The 25541-nt window shown below is 41.5% G+C and overlaps 2 protein-coding genes and 1 long non-coding RNA gene across 16 annotated transcripts in view; 1 reads left to right on the top strand and 2 right to left on the bottom strand.

Moving 5' to 3' along the window:
• Window positions 1–194, bottom strand: part of LOC131383451 (uncharacterized) — a 37492-nt gene extending 37298 nt beyond the window's left edge. Inside the window, exon 1 of the long non-coding RNA XR_009213489.1 lies at window positions 116–194. This is a non-coding gene — a long non-coding RNA (uncharacterized LOC131383451). The remainder of the gene's footprint in view (window positions 1–115) is intronic.
• A 55-nt stretch (window positions 195–249) lies between these two features.
• Window positions 250–7621, top strand: ZNF397 (zinc finger protein 397). Of its 3 annotated transcripts, none has more exons than XM_032152515.2 (4): window positions 250–330; window positions 1598–2146; window positions 2352–2493; window positions 4449–7621. In XM_032152515.2, the coding sequence occupies exons 2-4, from the start codon at window positions 1676–1678 to the stop codon at window positions 5495–5497; spliced, it is 1662 nt and encodes a 553-aa protein (XP_032008406.1). In that variant the 5' UTR covers window positions 250–330; window positions 1598–1675; the 3' UTR covers window positions 5498–7621. The 3 variants fall into 3 exon arrangements, with proteins under 3 accessions (XP_032008406.1, XP_058294430.1, XP_032008405.1); XM_058438447.1 differs by having other exon boundaries at window positions 286–894; window positions 1598–2089; XM_032152514.2 differs by having other exon boundaries at window positions 286–894.
• Window positions 7622–12365: 4744 nt separating this feature from the next.
• Window positions 12366–25541, bottom strand: part of ZSCAN30 (zinc finger and SCAN domain containing 30) — a 39135-nt gene continuing 25959 nt past the window's right edge. For 9 of the 12 annotated variants that reach the window (XM_032152518.2, XM_058438448.1, XM_058438451.1 and 6 more), the window contains 3 exons: window positions 23357–23867; window positions 22934–23069; window positions 12366–13808 (listed from right to left, as the gene is read on the bottom strand). In XM_032152518.2, coding sequence (XP_032008409.1) covers window positions 12877–13808; window positions 22934–23069; window positions 23357–23764 — 1476 coding nt within the window. In that variant the 5' untranslated portion in view covers window positions 23765–23867 and the 3' untranslated portion in view covers window positions 12366–12876. Of the gene's footprint in view, window positions 13809–13904; window positions 13967–22270; window positions 22548–22896; window positions 23070–23356; window positions 23868–25541 lie in introns of those variants that run through there. The other 3 variants (XM_058438457.1, XM_058438458.1, XM_032152519.2) reach the window with 3 other exon arrangements.

Below are 25541 nucleotides of genomic sequence, written 5' to 3'. Positions count from 1 at the left end.
CCAACAATGGTGGGTGGCACCGGGAGAAAGCTAGGGTGGGGACGGCCCAGGCGGGATGCAGAGCCCTCCAGGTGCCGCCGTTCACAAAGACCCCCAACTCCTAACGCACCCTCACCTGGGCTTGGAGGTTTCGCCGGGCTAGCGGCCACCGGGAGAAGGCGGTAGGAACGGTAGAGCCCGCGGCTCTGATTGGCTACCTCAGAGCAAGGGGCGGGGCGGCGGAGGACCCGAAGGGCGCGAGAGCGGAACACTGCGTACGCGCACTTCCGGTCTTTGTGGCTTGCAGCTCGGGGTGGGCGGCTCATTTCCTGGCCGCTCCTGGGCTTCGCGGTGAGGGACGTGGGCCCCTAGGAAGATGGAGGTGGGGTTGGGAGCGCGCGCCGGACAGTGGAGGAGCCCCGCTCCTCTGCCTGCCTATCCCCAGGTCGCGGCTCCTTGGCCTCCGCGGCGTCTCCAAGCGACTGGGGAACTCAGAGGAGGCCCGCACTCAAACTCCTGCTTTCCAAAGGAAAACGCAGTTCCGCTGACCCCGTGACTTCGCAAATGCTGCGGGTTTAACCAAGAATATAAAAATAGAAGGGCTAGTTAGTACGGCCGGACTGGTTAAACCTTAAATTTGTAGGCTAAATATTCTAATTAATCTCTAACGTTAACCGTAGTGTGAGGAATGAATTTTACTCGTCTGTCCTGACAAACTAAGGGCATACACTCCTATCGGTATCTCGCCATCCTAAAATCAGGTCAAGTTTGGTCTGTGTCACATTTAATACCTATTTGTTACCATATTTTGCTTTTGAACATTTTTACTCTTGGGATATTCTAAGCTTTTTAAGAACTGACGGATCTTTTTGCTTCTTTTGTGTATGTGGTACCTATCATGTTTTTGAACACGTGGTAAGCATTTTACAGATACGTCTTGGTTCTTGGTCAATTCCTCTGTAGACTCATTTATTCATAAGCAAAAATCTTAACCTAATGCTCAGTAAGTGCCTTAGTGTTTGTTGAAGTAATTCGGTAAACACCAAATGTGATCAAATGAGAAATATCCAATATTTACATCAACTCATATTTAATGTGAACTTTTAAAAAAATGTTATTACTACCTTAAATGAAAATCAACATTACTTGCTTTAGAAAGTAAGTAAAAATGAGTGTTTAAAATCAGCATTACTAAATTCTGCCTAAATATTTTTACCTTTGGAAGTGTGATTCTGAAGCCTGTATTTTATTTAAAAGAGAGTTCTACAAGTTTTATTAATACATACATGTTAAAGATACATTTTTCTCCTTGATACATTCAGAATTGAAAGAGAGTTGGAAAGGAAGTTTTCTTACTATGTGATTGATGTTAATGTTGATTTCACATGCTTAGGCTTCTAAAATAGTTTCTTCTAACATTAGTGGTAGGAATTCTTCATAATGGGAGACACTAATTGAGGTGAATGATTTTTAGTTTATCATCTCATTATTGTTTTATTTAGTGATAGCTCCAAATCTACTCCTTTTCAATATATTACTACAGTTACTCATCTTTATTATTACAAATACTTAGAGATTTTATTGATTGCTGTAAGTTAACTGCTTTTATATCCTTCAGGAAAGAAGAGATTACTCACACTCCTCAAGCACAGAACCCAGTTGTACTGAGCTTTTTGCTAAGCTGTTTCAGCCAAGAATGGCTGTGAAATCTGGAGTGATTTCAACCCCGATACCTCAGGATCCTCCGGAACAAGAACTAATACTAGTGAAAGTAGAAGATAACTTTTCCTGGGATGAGAAATTTAAGCAGAATGGGAGTACTCAATCCTGCCAAGAATTGTTTCGTCAGCAATTCAGAAAGTTTTGCTACCAGGAGACACCTGGGCCCCGGGAGGCTCTGAGCCGACTCCAGGAACTTTGCTATCAGTGGCTAATGCCAGAGTTGCACACAAAGGAGCAGATCTTAGAACTGCTGGTACTGGAGCAGTTCCTGAGCATTCTGCCTGAGGAGCTGCAGATCTGGGTTCAGCAACATAATCCAGAAAGCGGCGAGGAAGCTGTGACCCTGTTGGAGGTTTTAGAGAGGGAGTTTGATGACCCAGGGCAGCAGGTGGGAACAGAGAAAAGTGATGTGGGAAAAGGAATTTACAGCCTGGAGCATGTAATGGTATCGTAACAGTAGCATAAAAATTTTTATGTCTCTACTGAACCCTAACCTGAAGTGACTAATAGAGCCATACTTGTCTATACCCTTGAATGGTCTTTTTCCCCGTCCTTCATCCCTGGAGATGTCATCATTGACCTGAGATTTTTACTAAGCAAGTTTTCCTAGGGATTTTCTCACAAAGCTAACCATATTTTACTGATTTCAGGTCCCAGCTAGTCCACAGGGACCAGCAGTGCCATGGAAGGATTTAACATGTCTCAGAGCATCCCAAGAGTCAACAGACATCCACCTCCGGCCCTTAAAGACACAGCTGAAATCCTGGAAACCGTGCCGTCCCCCTAAAAGTGGTGAGGAATGGGAAATCGTCTGGAAACTCTAGACACTTAGGCCTCTGTTTTTGAGAATGCAGAATTAATTGCACTTGACAAACTTGCCACATGTGAACCTCACCTTTATTATTCTAAACCAGAGGTGCTCACTTTAGCAGCTTTGTATTCACAGCTCATGAATTGCTGTCAGCCCTCCTGTGTCAGTTTCCCTGTTATTCATTCATTCATTTCATTATGTTGTAACTTTATAAAGCGTCAATGTCTGGTACTGTGGTAGGCCCCGGGTCGCTATCTTAAAGAGGTTTCAGGTCTAGATGGGTGATGGACAAATAAAAAGACAGTTGCAATGTAGTAAATTATAGAATATAAGTAGGCACTGGGTACTGTTGGAGCACATCTAAAGGCACCTAACCCAATCTTAGAGGATCAAGGAACACTTCCTGAAGGAAGAAAATCTAAGCTAAGACTTGAACTATGAGTAAGAGAAAGCCAGGTAAATAGGTGGCAGGAGGAGTAGCCCAAGTAAAGGCCATACCATCCCGAAGGTGTGAGAATACAACCCATTCTGAAAATTGCAGGTAGTTTAATTTGACTTGAATGGAGAATTGACAGGTGGTAAGAGAAGAACCAGAGAGGAAAATAGGATCCAAGTCATGAAGACCTGTATGTCATGCTAATTTGTATAGTTTCTTAAGAGCAGTGGGATGCAGTTGAAGGATTTTGGACAAGGAGTGACGTAGTTTGATTTGTAGTTTAGAAGTTAGCTGCAAATGGAGAATCATGTGAGGAAGGCAAGAGTATAGTCCTATTAGAGACTGCTGTAATCCAAGTGGCCACAGTGTATTCAATCAATATGTGTTATGGTGAGCGGTGGAGAACATAAAAGCTGACTCCTGTTTATCAGCATTTAAGTTGCTTTGCAACATCTGGTAATTATTAAAACTGGAGTGTGAGGGAGAGGAGTTGAGGATGATACTGAGGTTTCAGTCTTCAACAGTCTGGTTAATGGTACTGTTCATGTGAATGAGAAAACATAAGGAAAAACAAATACATCTGATGATGTGTTTAGGTTGGTACATTTGGTGCTTGTAAAATATTCAAAAGTAAAATGCCCAATTAGCATAAGACTCTAGAGCTTAATAAAATATGGATATAATTGGGGATCTGAGCAGACATTAGTCAGACAATAGCTTACAATGTGTAAGTTGTAATGGAAGCCAAGGGTAGAGAGTTTCTAGAGCCCAAAACAGAATCTAGAGGAATGTTCATGTTTGAGTGATTTACCCTAGAATCTAAGAAGGAACAGCCACAGAAATCAGGCTAATACCACTGGCGGAGAATGTCTCTAGAAGGAAGGTGTGATCCTCAGTGTCAATGCTACAGAGAGGCTAAGTAATAATCTAGAAAGTGCCTATTGGATTAAAGAGCTATGAAGTGACCTTGATAAGAGTAGTATCAGTGGAAGTAGGGGATGGGGCGGTGGGGGGTGGGGCAGGACAGTAAGGCAGAAACCAGATTGTGGAATGAGGATACTTTCACTTGAAAGGCTGCAGACAACTCTTTCAAGAAACCATTATGAGAGAGTGAGGTTGCGAAACCACTATGAGAGAGAGTGAGGTTGCTTGAGGGAAATATGTAGGCAAGAAGGTTGATTTTAAAAGGTAAGAGACACTTAAGCTTATTTAAAAGCTGATGAACAGGAGTCAGTTGAGAAAGATTGTAAATAGTAGAAAAAAATTGTAGGTAATTTATCAATTGATGTCTCAAAAGAGGCAGGAAAGGATGAAATTCAAAGTGTAGATGTAGACTTTATTATTAGATAAGAGAGACCCCCTTTTGGCCAGTTGAAAAAAAAAATACTGGAGGACAGTGACATCTTTGTAGGTAGAAGCTTCTGTTTTCTCTTCATGTAGAAAGTATTGACAGTGACTAGAGAAATGTAATATCTGTTTTTTTGCTACTTATTGTTTCAGATTGTGAGAACAGTGAAACAGCAACAAAAGAGGGCATCTCAGAAGAAAAATCACAGGGACTCCCTCAGGAACCTTCATTTCGAGGAATTAGTGAGCATGAAAGCAATTTAGTGTGGAAGCAAGGAAGTGCTACAGGGGAGAAACTAAGATCTCCTTCCCAAGGGGGCAGTTTTAGTCAAGTGATCTTCACAAACAAAGCTCTAGGAAAGAGAGACCTTTATGATGAGGCTGAAAGATGCTTGATTCTAACTACAGACTCTATAATATGTCAGAAAGTTCCTGCAGAAGAGAGACCTTATAGATGTGATGTATGTGGGCACAGCTTCAAGCAGCATTCCTCTCTAACACAACATCAGAGAATCCATACTGGAGAAAAGCCCTATAAATGTAACCAGTGTGGGAAGGCCTTTAGTTTGAGGTCCTATCTTATTATTCATCAGAGAATTCATAGTGGTGAGAAAGCATATGAATGTAGTGAATGTGGGAAAGCTTTCAATCAGAGCTCAGCCCTCATTAGACATCGGAAAATCCATACTGGTGAGAAAGCTTGTAAATGTAATGAGTGTGGCAAAGCATTCAGTCAAAGTTCATATCTCATTATACATCAAAGAATTCACACTGGTGAGAAACCTTATGAGTGTAATGAGTGTGGGAAAACCTTTAGCCAGAGCTCAAAACTCATTAGACATCAGCGAATTCACACAGGAGAGAGACCCTATGAATGTAATGAATGTGGAAAAGCTTTCAGGCAGAGCTCAGAGCTGATTACTCATCAGAGAATACATAGTGGAGAGAAACCCTATGAATGTAATGAATGTGGAAAAGCTTTCAGTTTGAGTTCAAACCTTATCAGACATCAGAGAATTCATAGTGGAGAGGAACCTTATCAGTGTAATGAATGTGGCAAAACCTTCAAAAGGAGCTCAGCCCTTGTTCAGCATCAGAGAATTCATTCTGGGGATGAAGCTTACATATGTAATGAATGTGGGAAGGCTTTCAGGCACAGATCAGTCCTTATGCGCCATCAAAGAGTCCACACTATAAAGTAATTTGTGAATACTGTGAATAGTGTAAATACTTCAGTCAGATTTTTATGTTTGTTAGTCAAAAGAGTTTACTTTGGAGCAAAACTCCATAAAGGTTATAAAATACTAGGTCTTGAGTCTAGCTTGCTTTGTGCAGCATTTCCCAGTGCTAGTGTAAAGTGACTTGAAAGCTTTTCCTGTGACTAATCAGAACAGAATACAGAAGAATCATTACTTCCAGCTCTTCTCTTTTTAGGAATACTCAGGAAATACGAAAAGTGGGCATGTAACATTGAAACCTCATTTTGTATGAAAGTGTCATGAAAAGAATATAGCAACCCAGGCTCTGTCACTGCATCTGATTGTTAGTGTGCCAGGTTATGGAGCTGGTGTGGACTGTGTGAGGCACTTTGTCTCAGGAAAAAAAAAAAAAAAAAAAAAAAAAAAAAGACCAATAAAGAACAGTGACAGAGCAGCAAGAAAGGTGGGGAAATGGCTTCATCAATGATTTGTTGAGCCCAGGGCAGGCCAGGAATTAGGCGTGAGAAGAAAGAATATAATTTACCCAAAGGTTATTTTTTGAGTACCTACTTTGTCCCAGGAACTAGGAATACAGTGGAAAACAAGACTGTAATCTCTATAGTCTAATGGGCAAGGCAGCCAAACAGGCAGTGAAAGTGGAATGCTCTTATGTGACCTTAAAGAGCACCTGACTCAGCCTTGGATAAGGAAATGGGGGAAATGGCCTGAAGGATGAGGAGGAGTTAGCCAAGGTGGTACTCCAGGGAAGTGGTACCCCAGTAAAGAACAGTAGCCAAAGGTCAGAAACAAAGTGTGGATCGTTCCTTGAGTTCCTGTTGTAGTGAGGTCTTGTCTGTCAGAGAAGTCTGGGTCTGGCCAGACTCTTAAGCAGTGCCAATGAAGAAGTTCCTGTTAATAGACAAAACCTGGAGCCCTTGGGCCACAGGGTAGTCAAGAGCTTTGTCTTGGTTTATGTGACCCCAGGGAAAGGGCAAATATGTGGTTTCCTTGCCCAACCTGTAGGCTATTCTAGAACTTCCATGAGGGTAGTGGTGGGAATGAGGGTGAGAAAGAGCCCAGCCTATACCTCAAGAGTCTGTTAGAGTGTTAGGACTCTCTCTCCCATCCGTAAGATTCTCCTTTGATCCTTAAGATTCTCCTTTGATCCTAAAGACAGTATCAGAGCTGCTGTCAGGTTTCTTATAATTCCCAAGGCTCTGGATCAGAAGCTGCCATATCATTTGTTTCTGGGGCTATATGCCCACAATTCCTAGTACATTCCCTTGGGCTTTGGTGCTCAAAAAATATTTGTCAGTTGCTGGGTCTGTGACATTCTTTGGGCACCTCGCACATGTTCAGTTTTGTCTTATGTCACCAGTATTTCACAATATCTTTTGCAGTTTTTTTTGTTTGTTTTTTTTTTTGAGATGGAGTTTCGCTCTTGTTGTCCAGGCTGGAGTGCAATGGCGTGATCTCGGCTCACCGCAAACTGCCTCCCGGGTTCAAGCGATTCTCCTGCCTCAGCCTCCTGAGTAGCTGGGATTACAGGCATGCACCACCACGGCCGGCTAATTTTGTATTTTTAGGAAAGACAGGGTTTCTCCATGTTGGTCAGGCTGGTCTCGAATTCCCGATCTCAGGTGATCCGCCCGCCTCAGCCTCCCAAAGTGCTGGGATTACAGGCGTGAGCCATGGCACCCAGCCATCTTTTGCAAATTTTATTAAAGACAATGCTAAAAGGAAGTGACAACTGAAACTAATGGTCATAGTCAGTCGAGACTTCCCTTTTTTGAGGGGCTTAGCAGGAAGAGAATATTTAGACTGATGCTTAGTGTAAGATGGAATATTGTACAGGTTAACCAGCAACACAAAGACATATTCAAAAGACCTAATAGGTCGGAAGAATAACACACCACACCAAAAACAAATCTGTATGGAAATCTAGAATCATGTGCATAGAAAAAGAATTTTCATGAGGATAAAAAGAAGCAAAGAGAAGTAATGCTCTTGTTGGGGCGTACATCAGTGGACATGTGCTAACCAGTAAGAACAGGCCGGGCGCGGTGGCTCACGCTTGTAATCCCAGCACTTTGGGAGGCCGAGGCGGGCGGATCACGAGGTCAGGAGATCGGGACCACGGAAACAAAAATTAGCCGGTCGGTGGCGGGCCTGTATCCCATACTCGAGGGGGTGAGGCAGAAGGCTGAACCGGAGGCGGACTTGCCTGCACTCTAGCCTGGGCGACAGAGCGAGACTCCGTCTCAAAAAAAAAAAAAAAAAAGAACAGCAGGAGGCCTAAATGCTCATGTTTAGGGAGAGAATATGGAAAAAATGGATGGGATTATTTGGAAAAGATGTAGGATGTTAAAATACATGGTAAGAGCTACTCAACTCTTGTTTTCCTCCTTTTCCATAGATAAAGACCTGAACAAACTGAAAAGATAGGACATTAAGTAGGAATTGTAAAACGGAAATACTCTTTATATAAAAAAGCTCTACTGTATGTCAGTAAGCAATGTAATAGATAGGCCAAGCACAGTGGCTCACACCTATAATGCCAGCACTTTGGGAGGCCAAGGCTGGAGGATTGCTTGAGTCTGGGAGTTCAAGCCCAGCCTGGGCAGCAAAGTGAGACCCCATCTCTACAAAAAATAAACAGAATTTGTCAGACGTAGTAGTGCATGCCTGTAGACCCAAGTATTTGGGAGGCTGAGGTGAGAGGCTCGCTCGAGCCCTGGAGGTCGAGGCTTCAGTGAGGCAAGATCACACCACTGCACTCCAGCCTGGGAGAGCAAGACCCTGTCTCCAAACCAAGAAAAAAAAAGGAAAAAAATAAATGTAATAGATACTTGCTAAGGGCTTTGTATATACTTATTAATGTTATTTCTCAGCACGTATGTACCCGATGAGGAAATGAAGGCTAAAGGTCATATATCTACAAAGTGGGGAGGTCAGACTTTGAACCCACAACCTGACTTTGGAGCCACTTCAGTATACTGTCTCCCCATAAGAAAGTTCCAATAGAAAAAAAAGGCTACTTAAGTAGGGAAATCACAAAATAAGTGCCAATGAACAATAAATGTTCAACCTCACTACAGTTAAAATGTATATTAAAGCAAGAGTTGAGATGACACTTTTCCTTATAAAACAGACAGGGATTCAGGGACATTGGGACTCTAATGCTGCTGGTAAGACATGAATACATACATACTGTCTCTGGCAATCAATACCAGAAGGCTTAAGCATTGCTTGTTGACTTTGAAATTGTACCTGGAAATTTATGTTTCAGTAACCATCATGAATGTACACAAAATCCTGAAACTGTTAAAACTGATGTCACAGGCTGGGTGCAGTGGCTCATGCCTGTAATCCCAGCACTTTGGGAGGCTGAGGCAGGTGGATCTCCTGAGATCAGGAGTTCGAGACCAGCCTGACCAATATGGTGAAACCCCGTCTCTACTAAAAATACAAAACAATTAGCCGGTGTGGTGGCATGCGCCTGTAGTCCCAGCTACTTGGGAGGCTGAGACAGGAGAATTGCTTGGACCCGGGAGGTGGAGGTTGCAGTGAGCCGAGATTGTACCACTGTATTCCAGCCTGGGTGACAGTGAGACTGTCTCAAAAAAAAAAAAAAAAAAAAAACTGATGTCAATTAATATTAAATGAAGTATTCATGATATATTGTTAAGTAAAAATATTAGAAAACTATATGTACAGTATGATCCTATGTAAAATATATATTTATGTATTAAAAGAAAACATAAACTCAAAGTGCTATACTGGTTATCTATGGGTGCTGAGGTTGTAGGTGATGTAATTTTTTTCTTGTACTTTTTTGTGTTTTCCAAATTTTTCTATAGTAAACCTCTAATACTCTTAAAATTAGGGGGGAAGAGTGAATGGAATCCCAGGATACTTGAGAAAATATTTTAAACGCACTTGCTTTTCATAGCATCTCTTGTCTCTTCCAAGTTTCAGGAAATTAGCTAACTTGTTAACTCTGATCCCTTCATCACTGGTAAAATGACAGTGGTAAACATAACCGTCTCACACCTAGTATATTTAAAAGTCTACAAATTATAAATCCGGGCGCAAAAGGAATTCTTGCCTGAAAGATTTACAGTTGAGAAAAGCAATAGCTTTGAAGTGGAGAGCTTTGATTATTAGAGTTTTTCCATGTATTCCGTAGCCATAAGGAAGTCACCTTCCAACTCTAGACCCTCACTTTAAAGGAGCTGATGTAGATGATCTCTTATGGTCAAAGCTTCAATATTCCACTCTTTATGAAATGGAAGGGGCACCAATATAAGGTGGATGTCAAAGGAAATTTTTTCGTCTTCACCACTCTTGCTTGGAAGAAAAGTAATTCATGCCTTTCCCTTCTGCTCAGGGCTGTCCTGTTTCTCTTGGTATAGAAGCAGTCCGGGGAGTAATAATGTCTACCTTAAATGAGTTTTACACAGATTTTAAAAGATAATGTGCAATTTAGGCAGTGTTCTTAACTTTGGTTTCCTGCCTTTCCCCTTCCTCATTTCCATAGCCTGCAACTAATACGTCCAGCTGAAAGGATTGGAAACTTAAAGCAAATCTGACCCTCATCTCTCCAAGCTTATTGAGGACCTGTTGAGGGAGAAGGAGGTCATGGCAGGTCCACAGGTCTAAGCTTGGTCCTTCTCAGCAATTAGTGTTGAAAATTCCAGTCTGGTGCATACAGTCACCTCTACTAAAGGGAAGAGAAAGTCCTAATTCTGGTGAACACAGGACGTGTTTGTGTTTAAGAGGCTCCTTCTTGCTCTCATTCCCGTTGTCTTTCAACAACAACTAAATCTCAGATGTCCCCTCACTTTGGTTAACCGCAGCCCCAGAGACTGGCTATTTTAGTTTCCCGACATTTTTTGGCCCAGAAAATAGAAACTGAGAACACCAATTCCCTATCTTCTTCCCACAACCTCTTCCCCATCATCCTAGCATTATCTCCATTCATGTTATTGTGTTCCCTATTCCTGAATGAATAATTTCAAAGCAAACTTTTAAAACTCAAATTTTATTGCAATACTTCTTGCATTACACTCTAATAATAAATGGTTGAAGTATAAATTTTGAAATTAGTTACCAAAAATCATTTACTAAACAGTAGTTTTACTAAAAATACTAGGATTGGGAAAAATAAACACTAATAGAAAGTACTCCAAAATGTTAACAGTGTTTCTATGGGCAATGGGATTGGGGGTGGTTTATACTTTCTCATTTTCTGTATTACCAACACTTACAATTCACAATCAGGAGAAAAACCTATTAAATGATATTTAAAACTAAATCTGTCACCTATAGGAAAAGGCAACTCACTATCCATTTGAAGGATCCCTTTAGACTTCTGATCGACCTCACTCGATAACTGCATAACCTCTGGACACAAAGAGGCTGAATTGTCCCGCGCAATTTCACCTCCCCTATTACCCACAACAGCAGTGATATGGTTTGGCTCTGTGTCCCCACCCAAATCTCCAATTGTAATCCCCAGGTGTTGAGGGAGGGTCCTGGTGGGAGGGGATTAGATCATGGGAGCAGATTTCCCCCTTGCTGTTCTCATGATAGTGAGTTCTCATAAGATCTGGATGATTGATAAATCCCTGGCATTTCTTGTGAAGAAGATGCTTGCTTCCCCTTCGCCTTCCACCATGATTTAAGTTTCCTGAGGCCTCCCCAGCCCTGCAGAACTGTGAGTCAATTAAACCTCTTTTTTTAAAATAAATTACCCAGTCTCAGGTAGAATATTTTTAGCACTGTGAAAATGGACTAATACAAGCAGTGATCACCAAGTCGTCTTTAGAAATGACACTACCTAGAAGGATATCTTAGAAGAGGAATCAAACTTTCTCTTAGGTATTAATTGCCCTCAGCAATTGTGGGTTAATTAAAACTGCCAAAATAAAAATTAGCAGAGTTACAGGCAGAGGTTATAGCCCATACAATGGCATGAAGATAAGATAGGATCTGGAGACAGCCCATCATCAGGACTCTTCTCTCCAGCAGGAATTAGTTGTCATAAAGCCTGGCTCAGAATCCCCATGTGTTGGTTTTCCTCTTCCTACTTATAATCACTGAGTTGGGGAGCCTATTCTAGACCCAGAATGACCTGTGAGACTCTGAAGTGCTCAGGATTAGTGTGGTGAGAGACTCTGGTGCATTTTATGGGAAAAGGCATGTATACACACAGGGAAAGAATGCATATCAGAGGCTAGAGAGACAGTGGGGACTGGAGTGTTTGTGTCCCATGACTCTGGGACTCAGGAAGTGGGAAGCATAAAGGAACACAGTGATCTGCCTTTCCAGGCTCTGCTATTCCCCATTCCCTGCCCACACCCCTCCTTACCAGGCTTGCAGACCCTGAGCTGTTATACTTGAGGGCAAGAAATACTTGTTGAATTACTCCCTCAGATTCATTTTTTTTTAAATTAGGTCTATGACAATTTCTGCAGTAGAGAAGAGTCTTGATGGAGTGTCTCCAGATCCTGTTCTCTTCTCCCCTGCCCTTGCTGCCGTCTACCCACCTTTACGTCTGAGATACTATCATATCCAGGAAGTCTTTAGTGACTCATAGACCAGATTTAGGTATCCCTGCCATGTACTTTGGTGGAAACCCGCATTTTTCCTACCAAAGCACTTACCACACTTTACTGTAATTACTGTTTAGTATATATGCATATCCTATTAGTCCTTAACTCTGGGAGGGCAATGACCATGTCTACCTCAACGCCTAGCACATAGCAGGTGCTCAGTAAACAAGTAGACCTGAATTAACCTCAGCAGGAAGCTCAGGATTGAGGAGACAACTGGCAAGGGGGCAGAATGAGGCACCATTCCTCAGGTACTATTTTACTGCCCCAGATATTATTAAACTAATAGCATAATTCAATATTTTCACTACCTCTCAATTCAACATTTCAGATAGTTCAATAACTCTCAGCACATGCCTCCACCTGCCAAAATACAAATGCTCTTGCCAGGCACATTTGCCATCTTATAAGAAGCTCTTTCAGGATCTCTGCCCCAATCCTCGCATTACTGTGAAGGTGCCCAATGGAAATTATATCTGAGTTGGCAGGGAGTGGAGTGAAGGGGATATTGATGAGTCTCATCCAGAAAAGGGTTAGGCATTTCAAGGAAATATCTACCATTCTTTTTGGAGAAGACTTGGGTAAAATTTTTCTTCCATTTAACACTTCAATAATCATAACAAACATCTTTGTGTGGATGTCTTCTTATAGTACCAAACTGGGCTGGAAGGACAGAAGTTCTGCTCTCAGGAAACTTTTCTGTGGAGTCTCACCCCTACAGTGAACTCCTTGCATTTCACAATTGTACAACTCTTACCCACAGAGTTAAACTCTGGTGTGTGTTCTCTGATGCTGCATAAGGCCTGACCTATGCCTAAATGTTTTTCTACATTCACTACATTCGTAAGGCTTCTCTCCAGTGTGAATTCTCTGGTGCTGGGTGAGGGCTGAGCTCTGATTGAAGGATTTTCCACATTCATTACATTCATAAGGTTTCTCTCCAGTGTGAATTCTTTGATGTTCAATAAGGATAGAACTCCTACCAAAAGCCTTACCACACGCAATACATTCATAGCCTTTATCTCCAGTGTGAATTTTCTTATGCTGAATAAGGGCTGAGCTCCGGCTGAAGGCTTTCCCACATTCTCCACATTCATAAGGCTTCTCTCCAGTGTGGATTCTCCGATGCCTGATGAGCTCTGAACTGCCCCTGAAGGCTTTTCCACATTCACAACATTCATAGGGTTTTTCACCACTATGAATTCTCTGATGTCTAACAAGGTCTGAGCTCAAACTGAAGGCTTTGCCACATTCTTTACATGCATAAGGTCTCTCTCCAGTATGAATTCTCTGATGTCTAATCAGCTTTGAGCTCTGGCAAAAGGTCTTCCCACAGTCAAAGCACTCATAGAGCTTTTCCCCAGTGTGAACTCTCTGTTGTGTAATATCATTTGAATTCATACTGAAACTTCCTTCACTCTCATGAGATTCAAGTACACTGTGTTCTGTGGGGATTCTTCTGTTAAAGGTTACCAGACTGAAATGTCTGTCCTGGGAAGGAAGCTGACTGATTTTGTTCCCTGCAGCATTTCCCTTTTGCTTCTTAGAGTTGTCCAGACCTCCCAAAGCTTCTTCAGCTATCTGTTCGGAAGGTGTTTCTCCAGGAAGTTTTCCTGGAGATATCATAGCTGCTGAGGCTACACATTCAACAATTTCTTGCTTCGCCATCAACACTTTGCCAGCCACCATCTTGCCATCTAAAAATGTGAATAGAAAGTGTAAGTATCATTTACTTACCATGACAGAAGAAACTGTTGTAGCAGGAACACAAACCCAATGAAATAGGTATTTACCTATTAGGAGGACAGTTCTCAAAACTAGATTCCCAATCTAGAATTCAGAGAAGTGGCCTGGGGTAGCAAAATATGGCCCCCTCGGAGAGTAAGGTAGACAAAGAAATGAATTAGCATTGGAAAAGAGGGATGGTGAACAAGGAAAGACATTAATTAGACGGAATTGTGATAAACAGGAATATTGGTGATAAACCAGGAAGCTAGAAGACAATCTTGGGTTAGAGAAGATACGTTTTTAGGTAATGAGATAATCAGGAAAAAAAAGTTAAAAGGAATGATCAGGATAAAGAAAGATATCTAAGAGTCTTAAATCTGTGGTCTTCTATCAATATAGGAGAGCAGAAGATATGATTAGGAAATGCTTTGGGAGTTAGCACTGAACAGAGGTAGCTGGGCAGCAACTAGAAAGCATTAAGGCAATTTCAGATTCTGATAGGTTCCAAATGAATTAAATAATTATAAGTAAATAGAGTAAGACACAGACCCGGAGGAAAGAAATACAGGTTCCTGACTCATTCTCAGGTCAGGTGGGAATTTTTTTAACATTAAAAAAATTTTTTCACTTAAATCATCCATGGAATACAAAAGAATCTTATAGTTTTACTTTTTAAAATGTATAAGTATCAAAGAAGGGGATGGAGGCAACTCCTCCTTTGAGCATTTAAACATAAAAATATGACTGCCCAGAGCCAGACCTTCTGGCTCTCACAAAACATGCCCCATCTCTAGTAGTCTCCTGTTATGAGTTACTGGAAATCTCTCTAGATAACTACAGTAACTCATAATAGAAGGCTACTAGAGGTGGGGCATATTATATCAGCCATCTACTAGTTATATCTAGAGATTTCTAGTAACTAGAAATGGCTGATATAACTTGAATTATTTTATTCTGAAAAATACATCTTCCCAAAAGCCCTCTCAATGTATATGCATTTTACATATCAGGAAACTGAGGCTCAGAGAAGCTAAGTGAGGCCATAGAAGTAATAATTGTTAAGAGTTAGGATTCAAATAAAGATTCTTAACATCAAAGCTTGTAATCTTTATGCTATCTGCCTTCCCTATTGGAAGGATGCAGGGCTGTAGTTGCACTGAAACAAAATATAACTTAAAAATCATTTAAATTTGGCTTTGCAAAAGCATTATGCTTTTATATAAAAATGAATACCTATTTCTGAAATTGAGTTCACAACACTTCAAACACAACAATAAAGCACCACAGTTGATACCTGATCAAAGCAGAGGGCTGTCTGGCTTCCCGTTTCCCCCTTCCTTACCAGAAATTAAACACAGACAACATCACCTCTAAAATTCATATTGTCCTTGGATTTTAGATAAAATTTAAATTATTCATGGTTTCATTTATTCAAAAAGAAAACATTTATGAAAAATATACTTGCATACAATAGAGGCATAAAAATTAAAAGTACCAAATAGGTTAAAGTCAGAGACCCGACAACCTAATGAGAAATTTTCTGAAAGTAATAAATAGGTCAAATTATTAAGAGTATCAATTATAGGGTATAAAGTGGCAATATAATTGTGTAGGGACAAAATCAAGGGCAATGAAAATTAGAAAACCAATGTAACTTATGGGATTTAAATATGTCTTCAAATTCTATAACTATATGAAGTCAAATTATGAGACCAGAGAAAAACTTTGCCCTCAGATGTATACATCAGGAAGACACCAAGATTTTTATTTGTTCAACTATACATTTATTATTATATTTTAAAAATTGGCATAAATAGCTAACTAGAGTAATTCTTAGAAAAGACAAATAGAGATTACAAGTAGAGACTGGGCACGGTGGCTCACACCTATAATCCCAGCACTTTTGGAGGCTGAGGCAGGCAGATCGCTTGAGGCCAGGGGAGTTCAAAACCAACTTGGCCAACATGGCAAAACCCCGTCTCTACTAATATGAAAAATTAGCCAGGCATGGTGGTGCACGCCTGTAATCCCAGCTACTCAGGAGGCTGAGGCACAAGAATCACTTGAACCAGGGACGTGGATGTTGCAGTGAACCAAGATCACACCACTGCATGACAGAACAAGACTCTGTCTCAAAAAGAAAAAAAAAGATTACAATAAGAAATGGTCACTTGATTATTTAAAATACTTGCATAGAGATAACCCAATTACTATCTCCCAAGAATGAAAACTAATTTGTAATCAGGCCCAAGTCTGGAGGCTGGAGGGTAGGGTACAGATTTATAAGAGGCTCTTTGGAGGAGAAATAGGCATAGGTATCTCTGTTAGAAGAGCTCTTCTGTTTGTTGTTGTTGTTGTTGTTGTTTGTTTGTTTTTGAAACAGTCTTGCTCTGTCACTCAGGCTGGAGTTCAGTGGTACAATTACCAGTCACTGCAGCCTTGAAATCCTAGGCTCAAGTGATCCTCCCACCTCAGTCTCCCCAGTAACTAAGAGTACAGGTGCACATCACTGCATCCAGTTAATTTTTAAATTTTTTTTGTAGACACGGGGTCTTGCCATGTTGCCCAGACTGGTCTTGAACTCCTGAGGTCAAGCAGTCCTTCTGCCTCAGCCTCCCAAAGTGATGGAACTACAGGCATGAGCCACCACACCCAGCTAGCTTTTCTCTTTAACACACTTCCTGTTTTTCTTATTTGTTCTCTGGGGTGGCTCCTCAGTGAGTTCTGCCAGCTCAGCAGTTCAGTGAGCAATTCCATCCTGTTTAGTTTAAAATCCTTTTAACTAGGGATGTGGCCTTCAATTGCATATTGACAAGTAAGCTTTTAGCCTTAATGCTATGTCAGTGATGTTCCACTGCCCACCCAGTTCCCCTTTACCAATATGATGCCTCCTTCCCTCAGCCACTGTGAATGTTGGCTCCTCCAATGATCTGAATGTCTGTGTCTCCCCAAAATTCATATGTTGAAGTCCTAACCCCCAAGGTGATGGTATTAGGAAGTGCAGCCTTTTGGAAGGTGACTAGGTCATGAAGGCTTAGTGACCTTATAAAATAGGCCCTATGGTGCTCATTTGCCCCTTCCACCACGTGAGGACACAGTGAAAAGGTGCCATCCATGAGAAAGTGGGACCTTACCAAATAAGAAATCTGCTAGCACCTTGAACTTCTCAGCCTCCAGAACTGTGAGAAGTAAATCCGTGTTGTTTACAAGCCACTCAGTTGATGGTATTTTCTTATAGCAGTCCTAACTGATTAAAACAACTCCTGACTATACAGAGTTGCCTCCTTCTGTGGAGAATTACCCTGGCTGATAAGAGCCACTTGGCCCTGGAAGTAACTTCCACCCTCATTGCCCCATCTCTGCCTGAAGAAGAGACAAGTCTGCAGTGCAATTATGCTTCAGCGGCCCATGAAATGCTCCAAGGATTAGACCAAGGCTAGATTGTAACTGAGACCACATCATTGCTTGCTCTTTTCCCTTCCTAATCCTGCTTCTCTCCCTCCATTACAGATTTTTCCTGAAGAACAGATCCTCAATAAATCACCTACACCCAAATCTCCATCTCAGGCTCTACTTCTGGCAAGGCATATCATGAGGCTAGTGAAGCACCTACAAGAAACTTATAACTCAAGGTTGTAAAAATAGCATGGTGACTCTTACAATCATATCACAGTGGGCCCCTCCGGCAATTTAAACCTCATGACCTAGGTGAAAGCTGTAAAAGGATCTGCATTAATTCTTCAGAGGCAGGGCTAAGACTTTCAAGACTGAAAAGAGACTAGCATAACGAGACTTAACAGGAACCCAGTCAAGGGCATTCATGGCCATGGGACCACACATAAATGGAGAATGAGTAAATTTTGCTAAGTCCAAAGACATTGGAGAGATAGAACCACTATCACTGCTATGGTGACTGAGTCAACAACATACTGCCACTATGAAGTAATAAGAAAACAAAAAGTTAAAAAATGTAACAGATAACAGTTGGAGAGTGAATATATTTTAAATCAATCAGATCCTCATTAGAGTATTTTATTTTGTCTTGATCCCCAAACTTCACATGAATGTGGAGAAACTGAAGCATGTCCAGAGAAAAGTGGCAAGATATCCAGACAGACAGAACACAGATGGGATCAGATGGAGTGAGAGGCTTAGTTAAAACAAGGTCAGGGGGCTGGGCACGGTGGCTCATGCCTGTAATCCCAGCACTTTGGGAGGCCGAGGCAGGTGGATAACAAGGTCAGGAGTTCGAGAACAGCCTGACTAATATGGTGAAACCCTGTCTCTACTAAAAATACAAAAATTAGCCAGGCGTGGTGGTGGATGCCTGTAGTCCCAGCTACTCGGGAGGCTGAGGCAGGAGAATCGCTTGAACCCGGGGGGTGGAAGTTGCAGTGAGCCAAGATCGTGCCACTGCACTCTAGCCTGGGCGACAGAGCCAGACTCCATCTCAAAAAAAAATAAAATAAAATAAGGTCAAAGTGCAGTGTACTCACTGCATTCAAGTATAGATTATGTCTTATGAGGACTCTGTAAACTAAAGAAAGTGGATTATGAATAAATTAAAGCTGGGAGTATTTCATATTGACAGAAGGAAGAATTTTAATATAGTATGTTTGCTAGGGTTTCCATAACAAAATACCACAGAATGGGTGGTAAACAACAGAAATCTCTTTTCTCACAATTCTAGAGGCTAGAAGTCCAAGATCAATGTGTCAGCAGGTTTGGTTTCTTCCCTCTCCTTGGCTTGCAGATGATGGCCACCTTCTTGTTTTTTTGTTATTGTTGAGATAGTCTCACTCTGTCACCCAGGCTGGAGTGCAGTGGCACAATCTCGGCTCACTGCAACCTCCACCTTCTGGGTTCAGGTGACCCTCATGTCTCAGCCTCCCAAGTAGCTGGGGCTATAGGCATGCACCACCATCCCTGGCTAATTTTTGTATTTTTAGTGAAGATAGGGTTTCACAGTGGTCTCGAACTCCTGACCTCAAGTAATCTGCCTGCCTCAACCTCTTAAAGTGCTGGGATTACAGGCATAAGCCACCGCACCCAGCCACAGATGGCCACTTTCTTGCTAGGTCCTCACAAGATCATCCCTTGGTCTGTGTTGTGTCCTAATCTCTTCTTTTAAGGACATCAATTATTTTGGATTAAGGCCAACCCTAATGACCCCACTTTAACCTTTATAAAGGCCTTATCTCTAAAAAAATGCAGTCATACTCTAAGGTTCTGGCTGGTGGTTATAGCTTCAACATATGAATTTTGAAGGGACACAACTCATCCCATAACAAATAACAAATATGAAAAAGCCCAAGAAGCACTTACCACAGTCTCTGTTCCTTAAGATTTTAAAAAAAGAAAGTAAAAATAGTCTACCTAAATGATTTTGTCATTTACCTGATTTAAGGCAGGGGACTTGATGAGATGAATTTTCTTTTTTAAAAATTTGATTTAAGTTCCAGGATGCATGTGCAGGACATGCAGGTTTGTTACATAGGTAAATGTGTGCCATGGTGATTTGCTGCACCTATCAACGCATCACCTAGGTATTAAGCCCCACATGCATTAGCTATTTATCCTGATGCTTTCTCTCCCACCCCCACAGGCCCCAGTGTGTGTTGTTCCTCTCTCTGTTTCCATGTGTTCTCATTGTTCAGCTCCCACTTATAAGTGAGAACACGTGGTGTTTGGTTTTCTGTTCCTGTGTTAGTTTGCTGAAGATAATGGCTTCAGGCTCCATCTATGTCCCTGCAAAGGACATGATCTCATTCCTGTTTATGGCTGCATAGTATTCGATGGTGTATACATATCATATTTTCTTTATCCACTCTATCATTGGTGGGCATTTGAGTTGATTCTATGTCTTTGCTATTGTGAGTAGTGCTGCAATGAATATATGCATGCATGTATCTTTATAATAGGATAATTTATATTCCTTTGAGTATATACCCAGTAATGGGATTGCTGGGTCAAGTGGTATTTCTGGTTCTAGGTCTTTGAGGAATCACCACACTGTCTTCCACAATGATTGAACTAATTTACATTCCCACCAACACTGTAAAAGCGTTCCTACTCCTCCACAGCATTGCCAGCATCTGTTATTTCTCGACTTTTTAATAATCGCCACTCCAACTGCCATGAGATTGTTTCTCATTGTGGTCTTGATTTGCATTTCTCTAATGATCAGTGATGTTGAGCTATTTTTTATATTTTTTTTGGTGCATAAATGTCTTCTTTTGTGGTCTCTGTTCATGTCCTTTGCCCATTTTTTAATGGGGTTGTTTTTTCTTGTAAATTTGTTTAAGTTTCTTGTAAATCCTGGACATTAGACCTTTGTTAGATGGATAGATTGCAAAAATTTTCTCCCATTCTGTAGGTTGTCTGTTCACTCTGATAATAGTTTCTTTTGCTGTGCAGAAGCTCTTTAGTTTAATTACATCCATTTGTCAATTTTTGCTTCTGTTGCAATTGCTTTTGACATTTTCATCATTAAATCTTTGCCCATGCCTATGTCCTGAATGGTATTACCTAGATTTTTTTCTAGGGATTTTATAGTTTTGGGTTTTACATTTAAGTCTTTAGTCCATGTTGAGTTTATTTTTGTATAAGGTGTAAAGGAGGGATCCAGTTTCAGTTTTCTGCATATGGCTAGCCAGTTTTCCCAGCACCATTTATCAAATAGGTAATCAATCCTTTCCCCAAAGCTTGTTTTTGTCAGGTTTGTCAAATATCAAATGGTTGTAGATGTGCAGTCTTATTTCTCAGATCTCTATTCTGTTCCATTGGTCTATGTGTCTGTTCTTGTACCAGTACCATGCTGTTTGGGTTATAGTAGCCTTGTAGTACAGATTGAAGGCAGGTGGCATGATGCCTCCTGCTTTGTTCTTTTTGCTTAGGATCGTCTTGGCTATAAGGGCTCTTTTTTTTGTACCATATGAATTTTAAAGTATTTTTTTCTAATTCTGCGAAGAATGTCAATGGTAGTTTAATGGGAATAGCACTGAATCTATAAATTACTTTGGGCAGTATGGCCATTTTCATGATATTGATTCTTCCTATCCATGAGCATGGAATGTTTCTCCATTTGTTTGTGTCCTCTCTGATTTCCTTGAGCAGTGGTTTGTAGTTCTCCTTGAAGAGGCCCTTCACTTCCCTTGTTAGCTGTATTCCTAGGTATTTTATTCTCTTTGTAGCAATTGTGAATGGGAGTTAATCATGTTTGGCTCTCTGGTTGTCTATTGTTGTACAGGTGTGCAGTACAGACATAGAGATATAGGAATCTCTGTATATAGGAATGCTTATGATTTTTGCACATTAATTTTGTATCCTGAGACTTCGCTGCAGTTGCTTCTCGGCTTAAGAAGCTTTGGGGCTGAGACGATAGGGTTTTCTAGACATAGGATCATGTCATCTGCAAATAGAGACAGCTTGATTTCCTCATGATGAATTTTCAAAACCCGTTTTAATGTAGCACCTGCTTGGTGCAGAAGATACTTAAGAGGGCCTGCTTGGCTAATGGTAGTATCAAGGTATGATGCCTGGGGAAGGTTGGAAGGCAGTTTCCCAGAAGAATTCAGTGGATGGATGGTATAGACTCCTTTGGTGAATTGCCGAAGTCCAGGGTCTGGCCCTTGGGCTTAGGTCCTCATATACCTAATTTTATCATCATACAAAAAATAGATTTATCTCTTGGGGTAGACTCTTATTAACTAAGCCTGTGAGACTCAGTAATAAAAACAGAATGAGAATTAATGAGTAATGTAACCATCACATGGACTGGACTGAACAAATGCATTTTCTTATTACAGCTAAGCTTCATGGGAAGTTAATAAGATTGCTTGGTGAAGACGAAATCAGAAGGATAGTCAGATTTAACAAAAGATTAATGAGAACAAGCTGGTATGCCTGATATATCTGCTGCCCACAAGGATGATTTTGCTAATAACATAATCAAAGTCCCTTCAGTTCTAATCCCTGGCATCTGTGACAGCTATCAATTTATTGCCTCAGTTTCAAATCTGCCCTTCATTGTCCTGTCTGTGATACTGGAATATTTGCCAGCTGGCGTGATGTGAGCTTTATCAATAGAGGGGGTTGCAGAGGAACTGAAGAAAGGGCTTTTCTTCCTGGTTCTGGCATGTTCTTTGTGTTTGTTTCTGTAGCATATGGGACACCCAGCAGTGCACACCCCAATGAGTTCCAAAGGCCCCATCCCTATGGGTAGCTTCCCAGCAAGTTCTGTACCAGGTCAGCTCCCCATGGGGGGCTTCTAGCACCCCAGAGTGTGGCTCCTCATTGAGTTCTGCCAGATCAGCACTGCAGTGGCATCTCCATCCAGTGGGCTGTGACTGTGCCCTCTCCAACAAGGCCTGGATCTAAGACCTGGCAGGATAGGGGAAGTTGTGGCACCCTCCTGCAGATTTGTTCTTACCTTGGATGTTCTGCCTCAGCCCTAGAGACACTCTATATCTGTAATTCCTGTATTCTTTTGAGTTTCACTTTTTGTTATAACACTTAGTAGTTAATAATTCTTAACATTAAACTTTCCCTGTTCAAGTGATTATGTGGTTTCTATTACTGATACTGTATTCATCTCCATCTTAGGGACTGTCTTGCCAATGAAACCAAAATTAAATAACAGAATACTGAGCTTTGAATATTATGGATATTTAGCCAGGCATGATGGTGTACAACTGTAGTCCTAGCTACTCTGGAGGCTGAGGAATGAGGATCACTTGAACCCAGGGGTTCAAGGCTGCTGCAGTGAGCTGTGGTTGCACCACTGCACTCCAACATGGGTGATAGAGTGAGACCCCATCTAAAAAAAAAAAAAAGAAAGAAAAAAAGAAAAAGAAAAAAATAATTATGGTTATTAGAGAATTTTACTAAAGACTTTAATTCTTAACTCAAAGTTACAAATGATACTGGAATTTCAGATTCTAGGCAGAGCCTAAGGAAGAATATTTCTAGGCAAAGAAGCCTTTCCACAATACTTAGTGACAGCCACAAGTGGCTGTCATTAAGAAAATGAACCGTGCCACCGATGATAACTCTCACCTCCATCCTCAACCCCAAATGGACTGGGGCTTCTCACCTCTCTCCTGGAAAGCCTGGGACTCCTGAGTCTCAGTCTTGCACTGGTTCTCTAAGGGTTGCACCGGGCTATTCAGAGACTTCAGTGCTGTGGATGTCATTTCCTGCCAGAACATTTCTTGGCCATGAGTTGTGTCCTAGGAGTAATCAAGTACCAACACTATCATTCTGAGGATACACAAGCAGAAAACTCCTAGAGCAACAGGGCAGGAACGGAAGAATCAAAAACTCATTCAAATGATTAGAGAGAAAAAAAACAGGACCTTAAAAGCCCTAGTGACTTGAACCCAATGAGTGAATAATTAATAACCCAAAAGAAAGAAACGGTATAATTCTCTGAGAGCTGAGTCAATGCTCCAGTCATAATTATGGCTTCCCCATTAACTTACAATAGATCAAACAAACAAAAATGTTTACTTCTTACCTGCTGCCTTGGCTCCTCCAGTTCCTTTTCCAGCTCCTCCAGCATAGTCACGGCTTCCTCTCCATTCTCTGGCCGATGCTCTCGCAGCCAAGCTTGCAGCTCCTCAGGAAGGATGGCCAGGAACTGCTCCAACATCAGCAGCTCCAGGATCTGCTCCTTGGAGTGCACCTCCGGCCTCAACCACTGACAGCAAAGCTCTCGCAGCCGGCTCAGAGCCTCCCGAGGGCCAGTGGAGTCAGAGTAACTAAACTGCCTGAACTTCTGCCGGAACACCTCTTGGCTCCAGGGGTTTCCCTGAAGGCCAAAGTCCTGGCCCAAAACATAATTTTCTTCTTCAACCTTGACAACTAGAAGTCCTTCCTGTTCTTCTGGAGCATGGTAGGCCAAGACTGTGGCCTCTCCTGACATTCTGGGCAGAGACAGTCTGAAAAGGCTGCCCAGGTGAGGCAGGGAGGAGATGGAGATTTGCGTCTGAGAGATTCCTTCTGAATTCCAACTCCCCAGGACGCTCCTGAGGGTGAACAATGCTCACGTTACATAGGGAAAATAATGTACTTGGAATATAAATACAGGTTTTTGAAGCCCAGTTGCCAGGGAGCATAGTGCTGTAAAGAAAACTGACTAACAGGGCACTTCCACATAAATGATACATTTATAGATGACTCAGGATTTTTTCAGGATGTGAAAGAAAAATGTTAGTATGGCCGAAATCAATTTGGCCTTTAGTAATACTGTTAGAAACAACATTAGGGATAATAAAATAGTGCTTGTAGATTATAGAGAGCAAGAAAAGCACTATAGTATATGATTACATCTCAGAAATAACCACTATTTTATTGAGCACTAGCTTGATACTTAACATAAATTTTATATGCTTTTCCTAACAACTCTACAAGGACAATCAAAATTATGCCCATTTTCCTAATGAGGCTACTGAGTCTTAAGTTGACCAAAGACAGACAGCCAGTGAGCAGCAGAACTGGGCTCTGCAACCAAAGTCTTTAGCTCTTTCTATTATGCTGTGGGGCATCCCAAAAGAAGGGAACTCACACTTAATAAATACCTACTATGGGCCAAGCACTTTACAAATACTATTTTACTGGAGCTTGACAATAACACCATCAGGTATTATCATCTAAATTTTACAAATGAGGAAACTAAAGTTCTTAAAAGCCAAGTAATTTGTCCAAGGCTACAAACCGGTAAATAGCAAAGTCAAGACATGAACCCAGGTTGCAACTATACGGTACTTGCTCTTTTTATTTCTTTTTATTACAGAATGGGTTGATGCCCAGGACAATCTTGGCTGATACTAAATTAGAAAGATGGTGAAAATGTTAGGAAGGGATCATGGAGAATGAGCAAGGTGAATGTAGAAACAAGGAAAAATTATTATTGACTTTTAAGTCGCAACATTCTGAAACAGCACAAAGAAAAATGGATTCTTTCAACAAATACTTCAGCATTTACTCTGTGCTAGATAGTGTACTAAAGAGCAGTCTCAGAATTAAAAGATCTGTACCAAAGGACTCTTAGTTTATTATGGAAAAGCAACACGAAAACATAGTGATAAATCCAAGGACGGAGCGAAGTGGGCAAGGTAGCACAAGGGAAAGATGACTGACCAAGACCAAGGAGAGAGGGATAGGAAGAGCCAGAAAGAGCTGACTGGAGGAGACATCTCAGCAGAGTCTGATATGAGTGAGCTGAGTGAGATGGAGAGGAAGGTCACTCAGGCAAAGTGAAAATGGGTATGAGAGAATGTGGCCCACTGAGGAAACGGAAGGTAGTTTGGGGAGACCAGATTAATGGTTGTCACTTCTGACTACGGCTCAAAATCAGCCACGAAACATGAACCCCAAGGCTGACTTCCTGAGTCAGAATCTCCATGGGACAGGGCTTTAATAAGTGCCACAAGAGCTTCTGATGAGCAGCCTGGTTAAGAACTCTGCGCCAGACCCTGGGGCACGGTTAATGAATGGTGAGAGAGGAGGTCTGAGAGGTTGAACTACAGAGTTTGCATTTGATCCCCATGGCCACAGTGATGGCTGGAAGGTCTGTGTGCCCACCCAGAGAGTGGCGTGGAGAAGACATGGGAAGGGGTTTGTTGCAACCATTCAGGAGAGAGACTGTGAGAGACTGAACCATGGGAGGCTAAAGACAAAAAGATGGGAGATTTGACAGG

This window comes from Hylobates moloch, unplaced genomic scaffold (assembly GCF_009828535.3).
Source record: "Hylobates moloch isolate HMO894 unplaced genomic scaffold, HMol_V3 SCAFFOLD_5, whole genome shotgun sequence".
NCBI lineage: Eukaryota > Metazoa > Chordata > Mammalia > Primates > Hylobatidae > Hylobates > Hylobates moloch.
The sequence above is the reverse complement of the archived record's forward strand: the minus strand, read 5'-3'. Positions and strand labels throughout refer to the sequence as shown.